This window comes from Scyliorhinus torazame, chromosome 2 (assembly GCF_047496885.1).
Source record: "Scyliorhinus torazame isolate Kashiwa2021f chromosome 2, sScyTor2.1, whole genome shotgun sequence".
In the NCBI taxonomy this organism is placed as follows: domain Eukaryota; kingdom Metazoa; phylum Chordata; class Chondrichthyes; order Carcharhiniformes; family Scyliorhinidae; genus Scyliorhinus; species Scyliorhinus torazame.
Genome location: NC_092708.1, coordinates 136,288,204 through 136,304,099, shown reverse-complemented (window position 1 = coordinate 136,304,099; position 15,896 = coordinate 136,288,204). Strand labels below are relative to the sequence as shown.

Sequence of the window (15,896 nt, the reverse complement as noted above, 5' to 3'; positions counted from 1 at the left end):
AATCAACGGTCATTTATTATATACAACAATTAATGCTTACACAATAATCCTACTATCTATATCGAAACCTACCACTACTGGCCAATACTTAACTTTAGGAAGGGCCCACCAGGTCAGGGAAACTAATGGCTTATCGAATCGGATCTGGCCCGCGGGATTCAAAAGGCTGATACGGGTCGATGGCTAGGAGTCTTTATCGGGTAGCGTCGCTGGAGTCAAACGTACGGTTCTTTGTTGAAGGTTCTTGCGAAGGTTGCGAGCAGGCGAAGAAGGGAGAGAGAGAGATCTGAACTTGGCCCCTCACTTTATAGGGCCCAGGGGCTTCCCGCCTCTCGGGGCGGCCCTTGACCCTGAGTCCCAAGTGATTGGACTTGTTCCCAATCACTGGGTTCGATATGTCCAATAACGGGGCGATTCCTCGATCGGGCGGAGTGGTCGTTCACCTGTCTTTGTTTCGGCCACTGAAGGCGCTGACAGGTCTGGCCCGGCATTCAATTGCTAATATGTTGCAATTGTTCCCAGGGATAGCCGATTAAACTGCAGATGTCTGGGTTGATGTGCTGCTAATAGTCTTGAGTATCGATCTGGGCCGACTTCCCCAGAGCCGAATACGCTATTCTGTCTGCAGCTGTCCGTTTGTGTCCTGTTGCCTGCTTTTCCCATCAGCCTTTTCGGTTAGCCATTTTAAATCGGGTTTTGGGCAAATTAATAGGGAATCAGCCATTTTAGGTGGCTACAGCCCCTCCTTGTGACCCTAACGCGAAGCGTGAAGGATCACATAAATTTTGTCCTTTCCGTTCCCTGACCGGGGGTGACACCTCCTACATGGCCACTACTCTGACCCTAGCTATGTACAAAAAGTTACCTAAACAATTCTTGAGGGCGCTATGTCAGGCAGGGGCATGTATCTAAAAAATAAAAACTTGGAACCTCTAATTTTACCTAAATACACTCATCAAGCATTGCATCATCCTATCTCTCTAAAACATACAACAACAATCATAACATTCCATATATTCTTTCCTGGCTTGGCAGTCAAGCTCAGGATCATACATTTTTTTTTCATGAAAGTTTTGTACATCTTTTTATTTACAGGAAAACACAAGTGCTTGTTCTTTATTTTTGTATTATAGGTCGCTGGGGTCTGGTCATACCCGAACATAGGGGATTGGATCCGATATACCGGGGTTCGAGCACGGTACGCTCTCCTTCTCCACTTGCGGAGGCGCAAAGTCTGTACTGCACAGCAGAGTATGGCCAACGCTAATAGTGCTTCAATAACGTACGACAGGGAGTACCAAGTTATGAACTTGGCACACCAGGATAATGCAGCGTGGCTGGTGACTGGGCCCTCGGTATTGCGGGGCAGTGAAACATTAACGGCAGGGGGGTTTGAAGTAATGGGGTCCGCGTTCCCGCGCAACCAAATGTCCAGTATAAAAAATCTTGATCACGATGAAAGAATTCCTCATGGCTGTCCTCTTTCTTTTTCTTTCTTTGTGTTCTCTGTTTACTCCGGTCCTGGAGCTTCTGGAGTTCTGTAAAACAAGCATAATATCTGTAACTACCTTGGTATAATATCCGGTATGTTAGTGTGTCTGTCCTGCGGGGCCAATTATTCCCTTATAATTGGTCACTATATGTGACTCCCTCATTTTTTTTTCTTCAAAACAAATGTTAGGACACGGCACACTTCCCAATGGTGGACCAGTGCTGAATCATCATCCAAATGTTCTGGGATGTAAATAGCATTTGGCAGCAACCCAAAGGTTGCCTAAATAAATAAAACTGTTTTTGAAAGGAAAAGGTCGAATGAGGTGCGTATGGGCCGCGACGGGTAAGATTTGGATGGAGTCCCCGGGTAGGACGGCTACCAATACCGTATGTCCCCTACCCGAGCGTTTTTGACCAACGGGGGGGGGTCCCCAGGCAGGACGGATCTCACGCCGTTTCTCCACTGCCTGAGCAACCGACAAGAACGGGCAAAAATGTAGTCATCATGGTGGGGTTGCTGCTGTGATTCTCCCGTCAAATCAGATCGGGCATCTGGCCTTGAACCAGTACCAGCTGAAAAGCTAGTGCTGTGCTTCTACCATCGAATCAGATCGGGCATCTGGCACTTGGACCAGTACCAGCTGAAAAGCTAGTTCCTCTGAACGAGCGTGTGGTGCTGACCAGGTATCTGTGGACAGGTTGGTACCGCTGATGAAGCGTCTGGCCGCGGTGAGTCTCTGAGGCAAGTCCTCAGAGGTTTCGGCAGAATGGGCGTGAGAAAAATTCTCCTGTTGGACGAACAACATTTAAACATACAAACAACGCAAAACATCCTGCAGGTTCCATCAGGAAGGACAACACTTTTCACCAAGTGTCTTCTTTAAATCATCATGTGGACACCTCAGTTCTCTGTTGCGAACAGGGTCGCAAAGGGATTGGCGGATTGGGGGTCTGACTCGGGGTCGTCCCCTTCTCCCGGGTGCCAAATTCTGGACTGAATTAATGTTGAGAGGGCTGCGTGGTATGAGTTGGGGTTGCTCTCGTCATTGCGGACGAGTCTGTAGGAGTTGTTGCGGTGCCAATGGCTTTCGTCAAGTTGTGTGGGGATAAAGTCGGGGTCGTTCATGTGGTTCGGTGGTGTGGTTTGTTTAAGAAAGTAATGAGGAAGGGGTCTCTGGAGTCGAACTCGGAGTCGCTGGGTGTGGGACCAGGATAGTAGGGAGGCGTGCTGTGGCTGTCGCTGGGTGTGGGACCAGGATAGTAGGGAAGCGTGCTGTGGCTGTCGTCGGGAGTCACAGTCGCTGTCTCTGCTGCTGCAGTCTGTGGGTGTTCCGGGGCGGAGTGTAAAGTTTGTGGGTGGAGTCGGGGGCGAATCCGTGTCTGGGCTGGACGTGGAGGGGGTTGGTGTGGTCACGTTGGCTGTGGGCAGGGTTTGGTCTGCTGCGTCAAGCATGACGTGGGCGTGGTTTGACTGCTGGTTCATGTGAAACCACGCAGCCTTACCATTTTGGTATTTGATTTTATATACCGATGGGCTTACTTTATCCGTAATGGAGTACGGACCCGAGTATTTCGGAGACAGAAATGTGCTGGGGTTATACACAGACAACATCACTTGTTGTCCTATATTATACTCCGTTGCATGTACTGCCTTTTCAAAACAGGCCTTGCTCTGTTTTCTTTTAGTACCCAGTTTAACAGCAGCTGCTAACTGAGCTGTTTTTACATTTACAAGTAATTGTTCAACGGCTTTCTCGTGGGTGAGTGCCATAACTTCAGGGCTGGTCAGGTCTAAACCCAACAAGTACTCTGTCCCTTTCATGGGGCGTCCGGTCATGAGGGTGTGTGGGGTGTAACCTGTGGAGGTGGAAACAGTATTACGCAAAAACATCAGTGCAAAGGGGAGGACCGAATCCCAAGTGGTGTTCTGCTGGACCATTTTTCTAAGGGTGGTTTTTAGGGTCCGATTCATGCGCTCCACTATACCACTCGATTGAGGGTGGTACGCGATGTGAAATTTTTGGGTTATGCCAAATATCGTGAGGACGTTCTGCATGACCCGTCCTGTAAAGTGAGAACCTTGGTCCGATTCAATACTGCGGGGGAGTCCCCATCTTGTAAAAATGTGGTGGGTTAGGATTTTGGCTGTGGTTTTCGTGGTGTTGGTGCGGGCTGGAAATGCTTCCACCCACTTTGTAAAAGTGTCTATGACCACCAGAACATATTTATAGCCATTCCTGCAAGGGGGCAATGGACCTATAAAATCGATCTGGTGGTTAGTCCAGGGGCCGTTAACGGGTCGGGTGTGGCTGAGATGTGCCCTTTTGGCATATCTATCTGGGTTGTTCTGAGCGCAGATGAGGCAATTCTCAATGTAATGGGATACATCCTCTTTGAGATTAGGCCACCAACAAAGCTGTTTCAGGTGGGCTGCGGTGGGTTCGATTCCCTGGTGTCCATGACCATCATGGAATAAACAGATTATTTGGTTCCTATCCTGCTCAGGAACTACATAAAGGGTGTCCTTTAGCACCACGCCGTCATGTGTGGTTATTGTATTTCTGTACCTCTCGTATGAGGTTGGAAACTTCCCTTTTACGATTTCAGTGAGAGCGTTATCCTGCTTCTGGGCCTCTAATAGATCTTCGATCCTAGTCTGCGCGACCTGAACTGCACTCACTGGGGCGCTCTCGGGGGGCTTCCAAAAATACCCATGCCTGGATCCTGCCTTAGCCAGTGTGTCGGCTTTTACATTTCCTGGGGGGCGGGGGGGGAGGAACGATGGTGGCTGCAGACTTTTATAATGCCAAAGGTCCGGTTCTTGGCTTTTTCCAAAATATGGCTGAGTAATGGGGCTGAGGGGAGGGGTTTCCCATCCGCGGAAACAAATCCTCTTGTTTCCCAGAGGGCCAGAAATTCAGTGAGGCTGTTGCACACTTATAGACTGTCTGACTACATGTCTGCTGGGCTGGGGAAGGAACCTGGTTGCTCTACAATGTAAGCGATGGCCGCAAACTCTGCTGCCTGCGCGCCTAAGTGCCCGGGTAATTTTAATGCGATTTCCTCGAGGGCGCGTCCCTGCGCGTCCTCCACATAAATCCCACAACCTGTTATGCGTTGCCCATCCAGGATTGTGGAAGATCCATCCACATAGATCCTAATGGGGTCACATGTGTCCGGGGGAGGGGGGTTCTGAGATGGAGTGGCTAGTTTTCTGGGGGGTGTTTTAGCTATAAAGGGGCCTGTATTATGGTGGGGCGAGATGATTTCACACTCATGGGGGGTTCCGGGGTACTGTAGATTGTCCGCTAAGTATGTGTGTGTTTTGGTCCATTTGACTGTGATGTCCCGTCCTTGTAAGAGAAGGGTCCACCTAGCAGCGCGGATTTGGCTGACGGTACCGTCTTTAAGTTGTCCGTCTAGTAACAGTTGGGTGGGGGTGTGCTCGGTCAAAATGGTGATGGGGTTCAATCCGGTAATGTATGCGAAGTACTGGACTGCCCAGAAAACTGCGAGCAGGTGTCTCTCACAGGCTGAAAATCCCTGCTCCACAGCATCTAAAATTCGGGAGGCATAAGCCACGGGTCTTAGCTGGTCGTGCCGTTCCTGCAGGAGCACAGCTGAAAGGGTGCGGTCTGTGGTCGCTACCTCTATTGCGTAAGGGGAAAGCGGGTCGGGAACTTGTAGTGCGGGGGCGGCTATGAGCGCCTGTTTTAATGATTCCACAGCATCCGTATGCTGCGGAAGCCACTCCCAGGGGGCTCCTTTCTTTAAGAGGTCTGAGAGGGGTGCTGCCTTGCTGGCGAAACCGTCAATGTGGTTTCGGCAGTAGCCAACCAGTCCTAAAAACGACCGGAGGGCTGAAGCGTTTTGGGGAAGGGGCAATTTAGCGATCGAGTCAATTCTTTTGTGCTCGATCTCGCGTTTGCCGTGTGTGATGATAGTACCCAAATATATCACCTTTTCTTCCAATATCTGGGCCTTTTTGGGGTTGACTTTACAGCCAATGGAATGTAGTCATTCCAGGAGTTCGGACAGAAGCTCAATGTGCTCTTCCTTGGTGTCTGTCTGCAGTAGTAGATCGTCTACATACTGTACCAGACATTCGGGGCGAGAAACTTTCGCTAGTCCATTTGCCCGCTGTCGGTGGAAAATGGAGGGGGAGTTGTGGAAGCCTTATGGCAGGCATGTCCACGTGTACTGCTGTGCTCTGAAAGTGAAGGCAAATTTATACTGGCACACCTTTGCCAATGGAATGGACCAGAACCCATTACTGACGTCCAAAACTGTGAAATATCGGGCATGGAGTCCCTGTTTGAGCATGGTCTCGGGACTTGTTGCAACGGTGGGGGCTGCTACGGGGGTGACTTTATTGAGTTCCCGATAATCAATGGTCAAGCGCCATGATCCGCCGGGCTTCCTTACTGGCCAAATCGGGGCATTATTAGTTGAGGCGACCAATCTTAGGACGCCCTGTTCTAATAAACTTTCTATAACCTTGAGGATTTCTCCCTCTGCTTCTAGGGGGAATCCGTACTGCTTTTGGGGTCTAGGGTCCGGTCCTGTTATTTGTACGGAACCGGTCATCTGTCCACAGTCGAGTTTGTGGGTTGCGAATGCTGCCCTGTTCTTTTGCAGGACTGCCCTAACCTGTCGGTCTGTGCTGAGTGTGGTGGGGTTGAACCAAAACTCGCCTACTGCGCTAATTTTGTTCATATAATCCCCTATATTGAGCATTGCAGGGGCTCTAGCGGATTTTGCCATCTTCCAGACACACTGGTTGACTGGATCGAAAGAGAGGTGGTGAGAATTCATGAAGTCGATCCCCAAAATATGCTCTGCTGTTGGGGGCAGGTCGACTAACACTACGGGGTGTTTTGTGTTAACGGTGCCGATTTGGCTGGGTACAGGGGTTGTGATATGTCCCTGTTGTGAGTGGCCTGTGAAGCCGCTGAGGGTGATAGTGGCTGTGGTGGGCCACGTGTCCTTACCAAGGGTGGAGGAATTTAAGGTTGTGCGGGACCCTCCTGTGTCCCAGAGAAGCTTGATCGGCTGTCCCCTAACCTTTGCTGCGACTACGGGTCGTCCTGACCTCTCCCACAGGGTATCGCAGACCCAGCTGGGGGAGCCTGTACACCGTCAGTCCGTACCGGTCAAGTCTGTCTGATCGGACTGGGCGCTAACGCTATGTATGGGCTCTGCCTTTTTCTTATTGAGAGTGCCCGTCTGTTGGGCTCTCTGTGGTTTTTTAGGGCCATTGCATTCTTTGGCAAAATGTCCCAACTGTCCGCAATTGTAGCATTCTTGCGGTTTTGCTGGGGGGCTGCTCTTTCCCTCGTTTACCCAGGCGGGGTTGTGAAGAGTGGTTCTTACCGCCTGCACGTCTGCGGCAGCTCGTTTTTCCTCAGGGGTTCTAGCTGTGGGTTTACTGTGAGCCGCTTGTTCCCAAACGCGGGACAATATTTTGACCACCCACTTCTCATTATGAGCCTCCTCCGAGGGGTCATAATTATTATAGGCATTCTGTCCTGCTTCCGTGGCATGGGAGATAAGGGTGCGGGTCCATTTGGCCATATTGTCTGCGGACAAATGGGCACGGTCTACATTTCCGAAAACGGCTTCAAAGTGAATCCACAAGTGTCCTGCGAACGCTGTGGGGTGTTCAGACTTTTTCTGTCTGCACTTATTTGGGCCATCTACGGGGTCGCCCCGGTTATACCCGATCGCATCCAGGATCGCGGTATGCATTTCTGCAAGGGTGCCTCCTCCTACATTCTGTGGGTTGGGAAGGGCTGCTGCGACCGATGGGTCTAAGCTGAGGACCGTGAGCTTTACCTGCTCTTTCTCATACAGGCCGTACAAGGTCGCCTGGTGTTTGACGGTGGCAAAGAAATGGTGTGGGTCTGAAGCGGGGAGGAATGGTGTGATTTTAGCACACGCGTCCCGTAAGGGGGGTGGAATATAAGACTTCTGCCTCTTCTGCTGTGGCGGTGCGGTGGGTTGTTACAGGGTTCATGGGAGCCTGTATTACCTGCTGGGTGGGGGTGCTTTCCTACTTTGGGGCTTTCCCTGCGCACATGTTCCCTGAACATATCTCTGCGCTGTCTCTTGCAGTTCTTCCCAATCAGGGCCGTCTTCCTGTTCTAAACTTTCCCCAAAGGTGTCTTGGAATCCCTTTTGGACAGAAAGCATTGCTTGCAGGTCTGCAATTTGCTTTCGGCACTTCGCATGGTCTAAGGTACTCTGCCTTTGTTCCGTGGTTGCAGCGTGGAGCGCTCTCAAGGCTGCCTTGAGATCACTACATTGCTTCTGTAGCGTCTCCACCTGCTTCTCTGTCTCTTTCTTAACCAGGACGGCACGCTGCATGTCCTGATAAGCCTTCTCATGCTGGGATTGAAAACTGCTTAAATGCACCAGACAAGACTGGTGACCCCGTTTGGCCACCTCTTCGTCCTTGGCTTCTAACTGCCTTTTCAATTCCAGGTTCTCTTTTTCCATCTCGCATACATCGATTTTACTCATACGATATATGCCTTTATTCCTTTTCGGAGTGTACCGACGACCTCCTCTGTGCCTCGCAATTGTGCCATGCAGGACACGATTGCCATCGGCTTGCGCACTTTCGCTAAGCTTTTCTTATGGATTTCACTCATGTTCTCCCACCAAGTATGCCCTATACCTCCGGGACCTGAGTCGTCATTATTACAGAAACCGCTCCACACGGGCCATCCTTTGCCCTGTAGAATTTGGGAATTTCCACTTCCCAAATGGGACACTGTCCCACTTTAATGCTGCTGATCGGTGCGACCGCAAATTCTTCGGGGTTCATGAGGCGTTGCATTGCCTGCATGGCCATCTCTCTTATTTGCTCACTACGTTCAAATTTGGAACAGGGGGCTAAGGTGGTGTCGTAGATGCGGGTACGGCTTGCGCTAATTTCCGAAAATACAGACTTCCAACAGTTTTGACGCAACAAAAATCTATCAGTTTTACCTTATAACCCTGTTAGTTACGCATGCATACACACACTTCCGAATTGTGAATTATTAATCAGAACCACTTGAACACTTGTGGTTTTTGTTTTGTTTTTGTTTCCGATTGGATTCTATTCAAATTTCTGGGGTTCTCCCGGAGTGGTTTTCCACTTCTATGTCGGGTCCCGGCTGAGTCGCCAATTATGTTGCTCTTTTTAGCCTCAGTTTATTAGCTCTGATTATGTCACCTTTGCTCACAAGTCGCCAGGTATCTTTCTGATACCGCCACGTGGTTCAAGCTCAAGTTATGATTAATAAGTCAGCACACCGCTTATAGTAAGATTGAAATCAACGGTCATTTATTATATACAACAATTAATGCTTACACAATAATCCTACTATCTATATCGGAACCTACCACTACTGGCCAATACTTAACTTTAGGAAGGGCCCACCAGGTCAGGGAAACTAATGGCTTATCGAATCGGATCTGGCCCGCGGGATTCAAAAGGCTGATACGGGGCGATGGCTAGGAGTCTTTATCGGGTAGCGATCGCTGGAGTCAAACTTACGGTTCTTTGTTGAAGGTTCTTGCGAACGTCGCGAGCAGGCGAAGAAGGGAGAGAGAGAGAGATCTGAACTTGGCCCCTCACTTTATAGGGCCCAGGGGCTTCCCGCCTCTCGGGGCGGCCCTTGACCCTGAGTCCCAAGTGATTGGACTTGTTCCCAATCACTGGGTTCGATATGTCCAATAACGGGGCGATTCCTCGATCGGGGGGGTGGTCGTTCACCTGTGTTTGTTTTGGCCACTGCAGGCGCCGACAGGTCTGGCCCGGCATTCAATTGCTAATATGTTGCAATTGTTCCCGGGGATAGCCGATTAAACTGCAGATGTTTGGGTTGATGTGCTGCTAATAGTCTTGAGTATCTATCTGGGCCGACTTCCCCAGAGCCGAATACGCTATTCTGTCTGCAGCTGTCCGTTTGTGTCCTGTTGGCTGCTTTTCCCATCAGCCTTTTCGGTTAGCCATTTTAAATCGGGTTTTGGCCAAATTAATAGGGAATCAGCCATTTTAGGTGGCGACAAGAGCACCCTGTAACCAAGGTCGAGATCATTTAACGTATATTCGGAAGAACAAGCGCCTTAACAACAATCCCCGGGGACCTCCAGTTCAAAAAACGTCCATTAACTGGTACACTATTTCCTGTCACCCAGCCAATTTTGTATCCACGTTGTTAGTGTCCCATTTATTCCATGAACTTTGCTCATAAGTCTGTTTTATGGCACTGTGTTAAATGCCTACTCAATACCTCTCTGTCACCATGAACTGGGCAGCACATTCTTCCTTGGCAAAGTATTTCTCAGATATCTCAGCTATGTCTCTTCTCCCCAGGCATAAATTCCCCATTTTTGGTCCCGAATCGGCCCTACTTCTTTTAACATCCTATAAAAGACTTTGGGATTCCCTTTTACATTATATGCCGGTCTCTTATTATACTTTTTCTTTGCTTCTTTCATTCTCTTCTTCACATCCCTTCTATATTCAGCCTGGTTCTTGGTTGTATTATCTACCTGCCACCATGACCATATTTTTTCTACTGCAGCTTAAACTCTCTCTATTTCATCATCCAGGGAGCTCTGGGTTTGATTACCTACCTCTCCCCTTCTTGGGAATATACCTTGACTGTACTTGAACTACCTCTTCTTTAAAAGTAGCCCATTGTTTAATTACCATTTTAGTCTTTACAATGCAAGTAGAAAATCATGATCAGGACAAGTCTACATGGTTTTACTAAAGGGAAGTCCCATTTGACAAATGTATTAGAGTTTTTGAGGCAGGAACTCGATATAGGGTAACAGGAGGGAACTGGTAGTTGTAGCATACCGAGTTTCCAAAAGGCATTTGATAAAGTGCCACTCAAAAGGTTAACAGGCAAACTAAGGGCTTATGAACTCGATGGGAGGTGAATGTATTAACTGAGTATGCGTCGTGCCACAAGTATCGGTGCTGGGGCCTTATCTATTTACAATCTTTATTAATGACTTAGATAAGTTTGCTGACAATACAAAGCTAGGTGGATTGGTAAGCTGTGGGGAGAACAGGGAAATGCTCCAAAGAGATATAGATAGGTTAGGTGAGTGGGAAACAAGAGGACAGCAGGAGTATTATGCATGGAAGTGTGACGTTGTTCACTTTGGTCATAAGAATAGAAAAGCAGAATATTTTTGAAGGGTGACAAACTTGTAAATGTTGATGTTCAAAGAAACTTAGCTTAGGGCTAGAGTTAGACTCGTGAAGTCTTCCTCACTGTTTCCTACTTGAATAGTTATTTTGATAGAGTAAATTAGAGGCAACTGGCAGGAGCACCAGTAATCAGAGGAAGCATATTTAAGATAAATTTGTAACTGAAGCAGGGTTGGGGCAAATAATATATTTTTTAAATGTGCAGTGAGTAATTATGATATGGACTGTATTGTTTAGCTCAATGGGCTAGACAGCTAGTTTGTGATGCAGAAACAGGCCAGCAGCGCAGGTTCAATTCCTGTACCAGCTTACCCGAACAGGCGCCGGAATGTGGCGACTAGGTGCTTTTCACAGTAACTTCATGCTTGTGACAATAAAAGGTTATTATTATTACGTATTGCAGAAGGTGCAGTGGAAGCAGAGTCAATGGTTACTTTCAATGTGAAATTGGATATGTACTTAAATGGAAAAATTGCACGGCAAAGGAGGAGATTGACCTGACACAAGCATGATGGGACAAATAGTCTCATTCTGTGCTTTTTATGAAAGAAAATCTCTTCCAAAATGCCATTTCCCAAACTGGCCAGCTGACACCTTACATATTGGGCTGTAACGTCCAAGCTCCATAGTGTCAGATTGGGGGGGGGGGGGGGGGGGTACCCAAAGATTAAATGGATACTCCTCCCAAAAGTTCTCAGGTAAGGATTTACATGGCAATTTCCTTGCGCTGGGAACCATCTGAAAATGCAATTTACATCACGTACTTAGGTGGCACAATGGTTATTCATAGAATTTACAGTGCAGAAGGAGGCCATTCAGCCCATCAAGTCTGCACCGGCTCTTGGAAAGAGCACCCTACCCAAGCCCACACCTCCACCCCATCCCCGTAACCCCACCCGACACTAAGAGCAATTTTGGACATTAAGTGCAATTTAGCATAGCCAATCCACATAACCTGCACATCTTTGGACTGTGGGAGGAAACCGGAGCACCCAGAGGCAGCCCCCGCACACAAGGGGAGAACGTGCAGACTCTGCATCGACAGTTAGCATTGCTCCGTCACAGCGCCAGGGACCCCCCCGGGTTACTGTGCAGAGTTTGCACATTTTCCCCACGTTTACGCAGGTTTCCTCCGGATGCTCTGCTTTCTTCCTACAATCCAAAGATGTGCAGGTTAGGTGGTTCGGTCATGCCAAATGCCCTTATTATCCAGGGATGTGTGGGTTAGGTTAAGGGGGTATTGGGATAGGACACGGAAGTGGGTCGGTGCAGACTTGATCGGTCGAATGGCCTCCCCCTGCACCGGTAGGTATTCTATGGTTCTAACTTCTGGGTAACTTTTGTAAAGACATAGTCCAACTCCCTACGGGACTCCCCCTATATCCCCGACTCCATATGGGATTTCCCCCAGCACATGTGGGACTCTCCTCTAGACCCTAATCGCCTGCCGACTCAAAGGCCTGATTCTCCCGTGCCCACCCAAGATCTGACCATCCCACCCTCCATGCTGATGGCATTCTGAGGAAGAGGATGATTTTGCACCCACATTCACAGTCGGCGAGAATGGCAAGGCAGGCACAACATTTTGTGAAATTCTTGCCCGTGAGATCTCGGTTCCTGATTTTCCCTACCCCTCACCAGTGACGTAGGAAGGTTCCCACCACTTTCGTAAAGGGCCTACATGCCACATGATTTCCAGCCCCCCTCACCAAATGACATCCCCCAGTAATTGTGCTGGGGGTGTGGGGGGGGGGGGGAAGAGCCCCTGATACCTTTCGGCGGGGCCAGGGGGGAGATGTTTCACATCAGCTCTGATCGGGGTGCCCGATCTCTGGCTCCAGCAAACTAATGGCATAAACTATGCCCCCAGATTTTTGTTTTTGTCAGAGTGGCTCGAGGTCTGGTCTGAATATCAGGAGAGATGCACACTGGTTTTCAGACAGAGCCTGACACTGACAAAATTATGAGAAAATTCCACCTAAAGTTAAATTTTGGACAATGTCGTTGACAGACCATGATACTAAAACATCAGACAACTCCCTGAGAGAGTTTATGTTATACAGTCAAAATTTACAAATAATCCCATACCTTTCCTTGCTGCCTGGGCATAAAACTGGTGTTGTGGGTTAGCCATCCATTACAGAAACAACCAGGTTTTAATTTCTGTTGGAGCTAATGCAAATTAAAATCAAGTGGTTTATTTAATGGATGGCTGATCTGTAAAACTAGTTTTATACCCTCGGTAGCAGGAAGAAAATCTACGCCTTGGATTCTTAGCTGATATAACTGTCAAAGAACGAACAAATGTTCTGCTCATTGTCACAGGTAGAAAGGTGCATTCTTTTATTGGAGTAAAGTTGGGAGAATGCATTTCTCGGTAAACTTGGATTGTTCGTTTTAAACTCAAGGTTCGATTAAAATAAACCCTAATACAGGTAATATGTAATGTAACAAATCTATTCAAACAGAAGCAACTTAAAATACTTGCATGTACAAAAAAGTGCATACTTAGGCTCTACAAATTATAATATGGAATAATCGTTGTGAATTTCTGCAGAATCATCTACTGCACAATTTTACGATGTTTTTACTGAAATGTACATACATTCCACTCTTCATATAATCCCAATGCTGTTTGATTTGCATTTCATATACTTTTCTTGTAAATTTCAATTCTTAGTTATGAATTCTGAGAAAATGTTTTAATCAGTTTCCTCTTGATTTATTGACTTCCACCCTCCTCGCCGGTTACATTTTTCGGTTTCATCATTGTCGTTGCCTTTCAAGATTATTTTTCTTTGAAAGAATCCACACTAAAAATGGGAGTGAGAATTAATCACAAAATTATCGATCAGTTTCGTACTGCTTGACATTTTAAATAATAATCTTTATTGTCCCAAGTAGGCTTACATTAACACTGCGATGTACCATTTGTCAATGTACTCTTGTCGATTATTTTTTTTTTGTCGATGCACGTACTGTGTATGTCCCCTCCCTTCGCCGCAGAAAAATACTTTTCACTGTACTTCGGTATATGTGACAATAAATTAAATCAATGAATCAATGAAGTTACTGTGAAAAGCCCCTCATCGCCACATTCTAGCACCTGTTCGGGTACACAGAGGGAGAATTCAGAACGTCCAAATTACCTAACATCACGTCTTTCGGACTTGTGGGAGGAAACCAGAGCACGGAGGAAACCCACATAGACATGGGGAACCCACAAGCCCGGAATCGAACCTGGTACCCTGGCGCTGTGAAGGACCACTGCTACCGTGCCACCCGTTACATATTTTTCTAACAGTGGTTTCTGAAAATTCTTAAATGATGAGTTTTGTCAGTTAATGGCTGAAAGAATAACTAAAATAGGGGAAACTGAAAAGGTCATTATCTTGCAAGTTGCAAGTCATCTACGTAATCACCAAAACCCAAGAAAATACCAAAGATAAAGAACATGGCCATCTTTGCAGAACAAACAAGCAAGCAAAAGGATAAATGAATATTGATGACACAAGACAGAAACGGTCTTTAGATCTTTACCTCACAGATAAGTTTTTAAAAAATCTTTTTTTTAGAAATATTTTTCATTCCGAGCACAATCAGCAAATCACAGTCAGCAAAAGATACAACCACATTGCAAACAGTTTGTCATTTTTCCCCTTAACACCACTCAAACTGTATCAGGCTCATCCTGGCACCCGATGATGCTGAAATCACCCAGTGCATAATTTCACTCCAGCCCCCCCTCCAAACAAGCTCTCTCCCAGCTCCTCCTCCCATTTTCATCTCATCTCCTCCACTGGTGCCTTCTCCGTTTCCAACAACCATCCATAAATATCCACAATCTTTCCTTCCCCAGCTCATCCTGAGTTAACAATCTATCCAATATGGCATACCTTGGCAGCTGGGGAAACGAGGGGAGCTCCTTGCACACATCGGCGCGCACCTGTACGTACTTGAATTCACTCCCCAACGGCAGCTGCTACTTCTCCAGCAACTCTTCCAACCTCGAGAACCTCCCAGACCCGCTCTACTTCCTATGCCAACTCCTGTACGTTGCATCTATCCCTGCTATGAGTCCCGCATATTGGGATAGTAGAGAATTACCCACACTCCAAAGTGCCGCTTCAGTTGGTTCTATACCTTGAGGGACGACACCACGAGCGGGCGAACTGTACCTAACCGGGGAGAATGGGACGGGGGTTAACGCCAGAGCCTATAAGCCTGTCCCCACACAGAAGGCCTCCTCAACCTGTACCAATTCCTCCCCTCCCCACAACCACCATTGTGCCATCTCCACATTTTCTGCTCAATAATAATATAGCAGGAATGGGAGCGCCAGCCCTCCCACCCGCAGTCAACTCTGCAAAAACGCCCTCCGAATCCTGGACACCTTGCCTGTCCATACAAATTCAGAGATTAACTTTTGTACCTTCCAAAAGAATCACTTTGGAAGGAATATCGGAAGGCAAATAGAAACCTTAGGAGAATGTTCATCTGTATGGTCTGTATCCTGCCTGCTAAGGACAGCAGTAGAGCATTCCACCTCTTCAGATCTCCTTTTACCCCCTCTACCAACCTGGCCAAGTTCCACATATGCATCGTGGGCCATCTGAATTCCCAAATATTGAAATCTTGTTTTGGCCAGCTTGAATGAGTCACAGAGTCATACATGCTTACTGCATGGAAACAGGCCCTTTGGCCCAGCTGGTCCATGCCGCCCAGTTTCTATCACTAAGCTAGTCCCACTTGCCTGTATTTGGCCCATATCCCTCTATACCCATGCTGCCCATGTAACTAACTCCTTTTTAAAGGACAAAATTGTACCCGCCTCTACCACTGCCTCTGGCAGCCCGTTCCAGATTCTCACCACCCTTTGTGTGAAGAATTTCTCCTTTGGTCTCTTTTGTATCTCTCTCCTCTCACCTTAAACCTATGCCCTCCAGTTCTAGACTCCTCTACCTTTGGGAAAAGATGTTGATTGTCTACCTTATCGATGTTCCTCATTATTTTATAGACCTCTATAAGATCACCGCTAAGCCTCCTAGATCTCTTTGTTCTGTAACTGTGCCCAACTCCCTACCATTAACTGAATAGGTCCTCTCCTGATTTGATCTACCAAAATGCATCACCTCACATTTATCCAAATTAAACTCCATCTGCCATTCATAGGCCCAATTTG

The 15,896-nt window shown here is 47.6% G+C and overlaps 2 protein-coding genes across 6 annotated transcripts in view; one reads left to right on the top strand and one right to left on the bottom strand.

Annotated features, from left to right (window-relative positions):
- cerkl (CERK like autophagy regulator) overlaps positions 1 to 15,896 on the top strand; it is a 252,536-nt gene that overhangs the window by 228,391 nt on the left and 8,249 nt on the right. The window contains exon 14 of one of the 4 annotated variants that reach the window (XM_072477565.1): positions 1,134 to 1,198. In XM_072477565.1, coding sequence (XP_072333666.1) covers positions 1,134 to 1,164 — 31 coding nt within the window. In that variant the 3' untranslated portion in view covers positions 1,165 to 1,198. Of the gene's footprint in view, positions 1 to 1,133; positions 2,122 to 15,896 lie in introns of those variants that run through there. The other 3 variants (XM_072477571.1, XM_072477558.1, XM_072477570.1) reach the window with 3 other exon arrangements.
- Positions 13,031 to 15,896, bottom strand: part of itga4 (integrin alpha 4) — a 315,916-nt gene continuing 313,050 nt past the window's right edge. For both annotated transcript variants that reach the window (XM_072477536.1, XM_072477545.1), the window contains one exon: positions 13,031 to 13,527. In XM_072477536.1, coding sequence (XP_072333637.1) covers positions 13,417 to 13,527 — 111 coding nt within the window. In that variant the 3' untranslated portion in view covers positions 13,031 to 13,416. The remainder of the gene's footprint in view (positions 13,528 to 15,896) is intronic.